The sequence below is a fragment of the Aptenodytes forsteri genome, unplaced genomic scaffold (assembly GCF_000699145.1).
Source record: "Aptenodytes forsteri isolate BGI_AS27 unplaced genomic scaffold, ASM69914v1 Scaffold9, whole genome shotgun sequence".
Lineage (NCBI taxonomy): Eukaryota > Metazoa > Chordata > Aves > Sphenisciformes > Spheniscidae > Aptenodytes > Aptenodytes forsteri.
Window position 1 is genome coordinate 2,660,421 of NW_008796217.1, and position 11,606 is coordinate 2,672,026.

At 35.3% G+C, this 11,606-nt stretch overlaps 1 protein-coding gene across 1 annotated transcript in view; it reads right to left on the reverse strand.

Moving 5' to 3' along the window:
• Nucleotides 1–579: 579 nt before the first annotated feature.
• The window catches only part of EFHB (EF-hand domain family member B), a 17,685-nt gene continuing 6,658 nt past the window's right edge, over nt 580–11,606 (reverse strand). The window contains 7 exon segments of the mRNA XM_019474467.1: nt 580–744; nt 3,675–3,883; nt 4,587–4,793; nt 5,163–5,370; nt 6,181–6,226; nt 6,228–6,333; nt 9,165–9,250. Coding sequence (XP_019330012.1) covers nt 580–744; nt 3,675–3,883; nt 4,587–4,793; nt 5,163–5,370; nt 6,181–6,226; nt 6,228–6,333; nt 9,165–9,250 — 1,027 coding nt within the window.

The window sequence follows — 11,606 nt, forward strand, 5'->3', positions numbered from 1 at the left end:
CAACCAGATCTCTGTAAGCTACCATTTTGTTGACAAGAAATTATGGAACATTAGAAGCAAGGCAAGATGCCATTCTATGACAATAATCTTTAAGAGGTCTTGCATATCTGAAACATTTATCTTAAGTACTTCCAAAAGTGTCCTTCCATTTATAAGAGAAAAAAATAAATTAAAAAATGCAAAATGTGTCCATGCTCAAAGTATTATTATTTAGACTTAGAAACACTGTACAAAAGATAAAGAATATAAGATAAATATTAGAATTCCATTCACAAACATGCTGTATCCTCTTTTAGACTTAGAAACTGTACAAAAGATAAAGAATATAAGATAAATATTAGAATTCCATTCACAAACATGCTGTGTATTCTTTTATTCCTATGGATATCAGCTCCTACTAACTGCAATGATAGCAGAAAGATTCATATATTTGTGGTGAACCCACTATTCAGAAAGACAATAAACACTGAATTCCAGTTCTGTAAACACACCTTATTTAAAATGTTCATTGTATTCAGCATCAGAATTATGACTGATATCAATTTAAATAAATGTAAATGCAATGCCCAAAGACTAGAATTAGCAACCGTTTTTTGTGTGTGATACATGTATTTCATCCAGTACATTCCTGATGCTTTCTACACAAACCTCTTCTTTCTGGTATTTCATACAGGCTTGCTTCCGTATCTCTTCAAACCTTTCATCTGAAATGTTCACACCAATGTTGTGGAGAATTTGTGCAATCTACAAAAGAATACAATTCATGTAATTCTGGTCAGCATTTTCTTTAAACTATATAGAATCTGGCTTTTACATATACTAGTAATGTCTATTTGCCAAAGAATAGTTTCCCACTCTTAAATAAAAACTACAGACCACATGCTGCATCCTTAACCAAAGGAGTTTCTATTTAAGTAAATCTGAATATTATTGGGATGAAAGCTGTGGTGTACAAAATTGTCTTTAGTTAATAAAGTAATGTTGATATAACTTCAATATTGGAAAAATCAAGCACAGAAGATTCAGGGAAAAGTAAACGTTTTGCAAAAGCCCTAAGTCAAATCCTGTTTATCCACTGTATTTTTACTGTTTGCAGTTATCGACATAAATCAGATTATATTATTGTCTGCATTTCACAGCAACAATATTATATGCAAGATCTTCAGTTGGTATAGATAAATGGGTGAAGTGACTAAAATGAAATGGTTCACATCAACTTTGGGTCTTGCTATAGTTTTACACCAAAGTAGTTCAGCAGAATTTTTTTTTTCCTTATTTTCTCACTTGGATGCTTCCTGCTGCATGCCTCATTACACAGACCTGTTGACTCATTAGAGGAAGGTGGCTTTAGAAGAATATTGACATGACTTGTACTAACATACTTTTGTTAATATTAGCAAATGTTTGGCTTCTTCAATTGTATTGTGTGTGTGTGCACCTGTGTTATTTTTATGCTCTGGAGATTTTATGCATGCTTTGATAAAGTAAGACCTTTAACACGGTCAAATCAACCTTGTTTGTCATCTTTCTCTAAAACCGTCTTTTGTATAAATATAGGCCTGATCCACAGTACAGCAAATCTGCAGCTTCATCTTAGCCAATAAATCTATGACAGTTTATGCCAGCTGAAATTACAGGAGGAAAACATGGACTGAATTTTGTTTCTTTAAGCATAGTTGTTGTTTCAGTTAAATCAGTAATGTTACTCATGAGGAAAACAAACCAGCCTTGATCTAATGTTTTCAACAAGCTAGTGAAATTTAGAAGTTAAACTAAAAGCAATATTCCATTACAGGATACCACTGCAGGGACCATAAAGGACTACATGCTTTCATAACTCAGTTTCACCATATTAAAATACAACTGTGTCCTGGCTTATCAACAGCCATAAAATAATTACTGACTAAACCACAGACTATCAAGTGTGCAGAAGGGGTTAAACTGACCCTTACCTATTTTCAACATGATCATGTTGAATACCAGTTACACACTATTATTCAGTTACATAACTTCTATTCTCTTCAATAGACTAGGATGAATTCCAGTGAAGAAAATAGCAAGCCCTAGAACTATTTTGTTCTTTTGCAACACGAAGAGTCACTTCATGAAACTGCTTTATAGTCAGAATTTGCATTCATTTCTACAGGCCTACACAAAAACTGGTAGTATTAAATGACTCTGGGCTTTCATATAATAATATCATTAGTTATTACATGTTTGAAAATATTAATTATTATATTAATCACTAAAACACTGAAACAGTCCATTTCATGAGTATACGGTGATTTAACATACTCAGAGGTGGTTCTGTACTGAACTCTGTATAGCCTGTATAGTCTACAGTGGAGTATGACATCTCAGGCCACATTACAACTTCAGAGAAGAGTTCTATCTAGAGCTTGACAGGTATAATGGGCTTCTCAATGAAGCATGAATTCTATTTACTGTTAGCTATATTCTGCATGCACGGATTTCCTGCTTCAGAGCTAGATTATAAAATGGTAAATGCTCATGTACACGACATTCTGACAAGCCATTTTATGGATATGAACATGACACCACACCTTTTACATCCCCAGCCACTAATTAGCAACATTCTTTTCTGTAAAACATATATTCAAGTTCCAGATCCACTTTCAAATGTGACAATATTTAATATGACTAGTAGAAAGTGAGAGGTTGTCAAGCCTTTTTTCATTTTAGATTGGAATTTCACATTTTGTTACAATTGTCTCATAAATTGTATTTCAGGTAATGAAGTCATCTCTTAGTATTTTTTCACTAGAAAATACATAGAAATGTAGAAGCAAGAGAGTAAACAATACTGAAGAAGGAACTCTGGGCTGTGAGATAAGAGTGGTAGCAGCCCCCAGAGATATCAGATGGAAAAATCGGAGTCCCCAGGTGAGTCCCTACAGTCTCATGTCCTATCTTTCTCTTCAGAAATAGGAGATGGCACAGCATTAGTGTGTGACTCCCTGTATGCTCCATCACTGTACAAGTCCTTTGTAGATCTAAGCCTACGACCCTGACTCAGCAGAGCATTTAAAAGGTGTATTCAGGCAGGTTGCTGAATTTGCCATTAGCAAAACCTGCAACTTTGTTTGAGGAGAGACACCTTGAGTAAAATTTTCCACTGAACATCCCTCTGTGATAGAAACTAGTTTTACACACCTGTAAAAATCTTCTTGTGGGGCTTTTTAAGACATCTACGCATAGAATAACTTAGGCTGGAAGAGATCTCTGGAGATCATCCATCCAACCACATAATCAAAGCAGGGCTAACTTTACCATTAAACCATGTTGCTTGGGACCTCGCTCAGTAATTTGAGTATGCCCAAGGATGGAAGTTTCACAACTGCTCTGCTCTTCTCACATTTCAGAAATGATGAGTCATAGACTCTTAAGCCCTAGATTAATTACCAACCCGCATTTGACGCAGCATTTGAGCATGTGAATAGCAACAACCTGATGTACTTCCTTGTATTACTTATTGAAGTTGGATCTCAATAAAATTAATATCTACGACCTTTATGAATAATTCTGAATGTGAACAGTACGTATTTTTAAGATAGTTGAATGGATGTAAAGAAAGATGGTAACGTTGCAACAATGAATTTCACAACCTGCTTATTTGATAATGTGACTTTCCACTCCCACATGGCCAGAGGTACATTTATCTTGGAAGAATATTCTGAATATTCTGCCTTTGGTCTTGTTTTAAAAAAGTCGCTTTCATACACTCCCTTTTGATTGAAGACAGAAGGGAACAATAATGCATAAGCATTGGCCTCATCACCATAATTAGTTCTGTCACTGATGCAGCAAATTTGAGGAGCAGGAATATCTGAATGAATAGTTGGAATGCTACACACTGGATAACCTGTGGAAATCAATCAACAGGTAGCATGGAAAAGCCTGTGTGTAAAGACAGTGCCAGGAAGGATAAAACATTTTGCGTGAAATGAGAACAAATTTGATACTTCGTCTCACATAGGTTCAATAAGAATTTGTATAATTTTATTCCTCATCTCTTTTTTCATATTTTTAGAATTCCTAGCTTTTGCTACATCAGGAAATCTTGCAGTAATATTCTAGTACTTATCCAGTACTTCCAGCTAAAAACATTTTTAGGTGATTCCAAGAAGATATTATTCTCCTAAAGTTACTAGCATAATTTCTCAAAGACATCTAGATTAACTTTCACGTTTTGAATGGATTAACCATGCCAAACATCCAAGCCATGCCAATCCTAACTAGCTTCAGCTACATCAGGAAATCTTGCAGTAATATTCTAGTACTTATCCAGTACTTCCAGCTAAAAACATTTTTAGGTGATTCCAAGAAGATATTATTCTCCTAAAGTTACTAGCATAATTTCTCAAAGACATCTAGATTAACTTTCACGTTTTGAATGGATTAACCATGCCAAACATCCAAGCCATGCCAATCCTAAACAAATTTAGTTTAGATAAATTAATTCACTATTGTACATTAGTAGAACCTGTAGCGATACTTTTTAAATTTGTTCCTGATTTTGTCTTAAATAATGCTCAGAAGTGAGAAGTACAGTCCACTGCACTAACAGGTTGTTGGGAGACCGCCTACTACAGCATTATACTGAGAAGAAATTGTTTGATAATTTGCAAATACATGAGCTGTTGATCTTGTAAGCGTTTTTGGTGTCTTTTCTGAGCTGCTCGGTTCCTTTAACAGAAGATCTTCCTGCTTCAGCAGTGGCTCATCATTTGTCTTTGTGTCTTCAGGCAGAACAGGAGCATGTAGTTTTTTCCCTATAAACAAAAGTTATGGTACAGCCAGGATTTACTACCAGCACATTATAGACTAAGAGGTAAAAAACATTACTTGAATCCTTGAAAAACTATAAAGTACATAACATAATTAATCTGCATATCTGATAATGATTCTGTGAGATTTTTTACTTTCTCCTCGTTTATGGGACACTCTCAACATCCAACACAGAACTCCAGGGTTCTGAAATACATTTGTATCTGAAGCTCTGCTGCGGGCAGGCAAGGGCTAAATGCACTCTCTAAATCCTACCCTTCTAAAGGAGCACCTAAGTTGACACCAGCAATGTCCTTTCAGTAGCTGTTGTAAGACCAAGATCATCTCCACAATTCCCCAGTATTGTCATCAACCTTTTGTAATTATTTTTTCTTCAAACTCTTTAACAGCCATTTTGTCTTTCCAGTTCAGAAAGTTTGCAAACTCCATATAATTAATCAGACCATCTTTATTCAAATCACAATAGTCAAACAAGGAATCCAGGAGCTCATCATCTAGATTTAGATTAAGCTGAAAGCAGGACTTCCACAGGTTGCCCTTGTCTATCATTCCATCATCATTCTATTATAAATAAAATAAAACAGTTGTTATAACAGCCATTATAAAAAGGCTCCACCAAAAGGAACACATACATGTATGTGTTCATATATACAGATAGATAGATAGATAGATAGATATAGTGCCAGGCACACAATGTCAGAAGAGTAACATTGCTGAGTACAAAAAGAAACCCTAATTTAGAAATTAAAAATCTGAATATAAAAGTGTCAATAAATAATTTTCAACTTCAGTCATACAGTGATTTAAAATTAAAAGAAAGTCAGTGTGACGGTATTGTGACAAGATAACTATCTAATCATAAATGTTGAGGCAAAGCCAAGATTTCTTTTGAAAGTAAGGCATCAATCATTCTGTATATATTTCAATTAATGTTACATATGAAATGTCAATTATAATTTTTTTTCCAGCGAGAAAAAAAGAAAATATATGAAATTCTGATGCTTGGTGACTCAGTCAAAAAGTACAGCTTGGAAGAAAATATGAACATAATCCCTTCAACCGTATTTAAGAAGAAATACCAAATTTTGAAGAGCAAAAAATGCTAAGATTATTCCTGCTCACAAGCCCCTTACTTGCTGTTAACTTGGATACTTCAGATACTGTTGTGAAAGACTCCAAATACTGTTGTGTTTAATTCCATAGCATATCACAGTATATTAAACATATAATAACTATGAAGTTACCTTGTCTTTATAGTCCTCATCTATATTTGCCTTGCTATGCTTGTGTTTCTTCATGTCTGTATCTCCATAGCCCAGGACCACTAATGTCACACACTCCTTTACATTTATATTTTTTCAAAGCACTAACCTTATCATAATGCCTGAATGCTTCTAGTAACAGGTCAAAATTCTCAGTTAGCTTTCTGCAAACTTTGCCAAACTGCAGACAAGACAGCTCTCTCTCTGTCTTTATCATGGAGGAACTCACATGGAACCCGGCAATGAAGATCATCACCAACTCCTATAAAAATAAACACTTCCTCAATTAGTTCTGCATATACAGAAAAAGGACATTTTAAAAAGTGGCTTACAGTCTTAAGGAAAAGGAGAATTTCAGTTTCGAGATGCTGATTTTCAGCACTGCTGAACATATGATATGGCCATTTCATTAAAAGATCAAATGGTCCATATGATGATTTCCTACTCACATGCAGTTAATATCAAAAATTTTGAAACATCTTAATATAGCTTCAAAAATCCATCCACTGCTTCCAAAAGCTTCTGACAGCAGTAAGAGTTACTTGATGTCCGGATAGCTGAGAGCAAAAGAACATGTATTATTAATCTATCACTTCCAGTTTGTTATATTACAGGATAGTTACAAGAACCAATGGAAAAATCAATGTAATATTTCAGATAATTATATACCACTGATTTCTAGAAAGACAACGTACTATTTTTGTGTTACTCTTCCCATTTTCTACATATCCTAACTTACTATTTTTTTTAAACACTTTGGCACACTAAGCTACAGTCTTCATCCAAGTCCCCAAGACACCAAGGTCACTTTCTAGAGTGCAAGAAGTTCATTCAGGGTCCAATAACAAATAGGAGTAGCTCACCTAATCCCCATCTAACAGCAATGTACATGCATTATTTTCTACTTGTTAATAATGATTTTTTTTGTTCCGTTTCTTCTGCTGTTCCTTATAGGACAAGCATACCTACACATTTAAAATATTTAACTTTATTACCCTACATAGTAAAGCATGTATAAAAGCTTATGCAGAATTTGAACAAGCCTTCTCTGGTCTTGACTAATTAAATAACTTTGAGCCTCTTACATTTTTTGCTGCCTAACTATTCACTGTATTCCCTAGTCATTAAACATAATATTAAAACACCATCAATCCCAACATTGACTATTTGAGTTGACTAGTTTTCAAAATTTTGTCATAATGAAAATTAGTAATTTTTTATTTTCAACCTGTTTTCTATCTCTCTTCTACCTTCAAAAACTTATTATTCTTATTGATTGCTTGTTATTTTTACTCTTTTTATAGAAGTGCTGGAAAAATCATTGAGAGGAAAGACACATAATTGATTTAAAATATTAAACATATAATAACTATGAAGTTACCTTGTCTTTATAGTCCTCATCTATATTTGCCTTGCTATGCTTGTGTTTCTTCATGTCTGTATCTCCATAGCCCAGGACCACTAATGTCACACACTCCTTTACATTTATATTTTTTCAAAGCACTAACCTTATGATAATGCCTGAATGCTTCTAGTAACAGGTCAAAATTCTCAGTTAGCTTTCTGCAAACTTTGCCAAACTGCAGACAAGACAGCTCTCTCTCTGTCTTTATCATGGAGGAACTCACATGGAACCCGGCAATGAAGATCATCACCAACTCCTATAAAAATAAACACTTCCTCAATTAGTTCTGCATATACAGAAAAAGGACATTTTAAAAAGTGGCTTACAGTCTTAAGGAAAAGGAGAATTTCAGTTTCGAGATGCTGATTTTCAGCACTGCTGAACATATGATATGGCCATTTCATTAAAAGATCAAATGGTCCATATGATGATTTCCTACTCACATGCAGTTAATATCAAAAATTTTGAAACATCTTAATATAGCTTCAAAAATCCATCCACTGCTTCCAAAAGCTTCTGACAGCAGTAAGAGTTACTTGATGTCCGGATAGCTGAGAGCAAAAGAACATGTATTATTAATCTATCACTTCCAGTTTGTTATATTACAGGATAGTTACAAGAACCAATGGAAAAATCAATGTAATATTTCAGATAATTATATACCACTGATTTCTAGAAAGACAACGTACTATTTTTGTGTTACTCTTCCCATTTTCTACATATCCTAACTTACTATTTTTTTTAAACACTTTGGCACACTAAGCTACAGTCTTCATCCAAGTCCCCAAGACACCAAGGTCACTTTCTAGAGTGCAAGAAGTTCATTCAGGGTCCAATAACAAATAGGAGTAGCTCACCTAATCCCCATCTAACAGCAATGTACATGCATTATTTTCTACTTGTTAATAATGATTTTTTTTGTTCCGTTTCTTCTGCTGTTCCTTATAGGACAAGCATACCTACACATTTAAAATATTTAACTTTATTACCCTACATAGTAAAGCATGTATAAAAGCTTATGCAGAATTTGAACAAGCCTTCTCTGGTCTTGACTAATTAAATAACTTTGAGCCTCTTACATTTTTTGCTGCCTAACTATTCACTGTATTCCCTAGTCATTAAACATAATATTAAAACACCATCAATCCCAACATTGACTATTTGAGTTGACTAGTTTTCAAAATTTTGTCATAATGAAATTTGGTAATTTTTTATTTTCAACCTGTTTTCTATCTCTCTTCTACCTTCAAAAACTTATTATTCTTATTGATTGCTTGTTATTTTTACTCTTTTTATAGAAGTGCTGGAAAAATCATTGAGAGGAAAGACACATAATTGATTTAAATAGCCATTTTAACTTTGTCACTTAGATGTCAATAGGAGTTTTCTGCCATTTCCCATTTTGTTTACATTCAGATACAGAGGCTTTAAAAGAGAAAAAAAACCAAAACCCAAAACCAAAACATGGAACATCCAAACCTAAAGTTTCTTTATTTCTGACATTCATTTTTTTTCCACTAGCAATTTCAATTCTTCTCAAATTTTCTCTCCAAAAATTTAGTGTCACTGTTAAATTTTTATTCCTTGCCTCTAAGATTTTGGGAAAATTTTATACCACACAACCAACAGTAATTACTTCAGCATAGTTTCGTCAACAAGATAAGATTTTATTCTGCCCCTGAACTTACCATATTCATCTGGACAGAGTAACATTCCAAATGTATGGCCTGGGGGAACATTCAAAGTTTCTGCTATACTGTCAATAAGCACATTTCTTCGTTAATTGTCAAATTGTTTATTAATAGCCAAAATAAACCCTATACTATTATTAAAAAATATGTGATCATCTGTTATATAATTAGGGATGATACACATAGTTCACCTGAAATTTGTTTATCAGTACTTTGCTTCAAAGTTGCCATTCCAGAAAAGCATCCCTTTATAAACCTGTTTAGAACATTTGCAGTTCATAATATAACACAACCAAATGCAAACATTAACTTTTTGAACATTTATACTCATTAAAAGGAAAAATATTCTATGCTAAAATATTTTTTTTTCTAAGGCAATGACAGAAATGGGTGAGAAAAGTCTTTATAACATACTAGTCAAATAACAGGAATGTTTAGGACAAACCAGATCTCCAACTGAAATAATGTCTCCAAATAAACTACTATCTGTTAAAATGGAAAAATTGAATCATGTCTCACATGCTTTTTCACATGCAATTTTGTGTCTGCCAAAACCAGCAACCAAGCCAATATCCACCTGGAAAACTTGGCCCAGTTTTATTTACCAGAAAATTAAGATGCTGTTGGTGACACTGAAGAACTAACTGTTTATTTTTAATTTGAAAAAGATGCAATGTTCATTTTATCTCTATGTTTAATAATTAGAACTGTTACATGAATCAGGAATCGCCATCAAAATTGAAAAGAGAATTAGTGCTTTGTTCTAAAATACAAACCAAACAAACAAAAAAACCCAGAGATGGAAGCACTGTAATCTAAAAACAACGATGTGTATTCTTCTTTTATCATTTTCATATCACACATAGGATGTGGATGGTGTAAAATTCACTAAATAAAATTAGGTTAGCTTGTGTCTGTCTTGTAATATTAGTGCTGGGTTTGAGCTTGCACTGCAACCCATATTCCCTGACTGATCATACTGCCTCATGTTGCTCACACTCCAGGTCTACTTCACAGTAAGCTAAGACACAGTGAAGGGGAGAGGAGAAACTGGCTTACATTTGTGTTCACTCCCTACAGGTATGTCGCGGTTTAACCCCAGTCGGCAACTAAGCCCCACACAGCTGCTCGCAAACTCACCCTCCCCCCCACCACTCAACTGGTGGGACGGGGGAGAGAATCAGAAGAGTAAAAGTGAGAAAACACGTGGGTTGAGATAAAGACAGTTTAATAGGGAAAGCAAAAGCCGCACGTGAAAGCAAAGCAGAACAAGGAATTCATTCACTACTTCCTGGAGATGGCATGTGTTCAGCCATCTCCAGGAAAGCAGGGCTCCATCACGCCTAACAGTTACTTGGGAAGACAAACGCCATCACTCTGAATGTCCCCCCCTTCCTCCTTCTTCCCCCAGCTTTAAATGCTGAGCATGATGTCATATGGTATAGAGTATCTCTTTGGTCAGTTGGGGTCAGCTGTCCCGGCTGTGTCCCCTCCCAGCTTCTTGTGCACCCCCAGTCTGCTTGCTGGTGGGGTGGTGTGAGAAGCAGAAAAGGCCCCGACTCTGTGTAAGCACTGCTCAGCAGTAACTAAAACATCCCTGGTGTTATCAACGCTGCTTTCAGCACAAATCCACAACATAGCCCCATACCAGCTACTATGAAGAAAATTAACTCTATCCCAACCAAAACCAGCACAAGGTACTACAGGCATAGTTCTCCAGAGTCACTTAAGACTGCGATCTTGAGCTTAAAATTAAATTTTGCTACCAAAGTCAATAATGTTGTTTGTGAGTCTTCAGATACAATTTTGCAGAAATCTCAAGCATCTGCAAAGACAGTCTTTGTATACATTCAAGAACCCTAGATTTGTAGCACAGCTGGATCCTAACCACACTGTACCTTAGGACTACTGTAGCTCTTCATAAGCACTGTTTTGTAAAATTAAAAAGCTGTTCCAGATCACCTGAGGTTTATGAAACATTGTAATGATTTGACTGAGATTAATACATGCTGCTCGATAATAACACAATTTAGTTCCATGTCCTTTTCCAAGGAAGTAATAAAGTAAGAATACAGGTGATGTAACAAAGATGACGAAAAATAGCATCACAGTAAGTAAAATGGTCAAATCCCCAAACAATAGGTGAGAAAGTCTAATGGAGGGTGGAGACTAACAGTAGACTATCATGGCCTGAACGAAGTCACGCCACCACTGAGTGCTGCCGTGCCGGACATGCTAGAACTTCAATACGAACTGGAGTCAAAGGCAGCCAAGCGGTATGCCACAACGGGTATCACTAATGCATTTTTCTCAATCCCTTTGGCAGCAGAGTGCAGGCCACAGTTTGCTTTCACTTGGAGGGGCCTCCAGTACACCTGGAACCGACTGCCCCAGGGGTGGAAACACAGCCCCACCATTTGCCATGGACTGATCCAGACT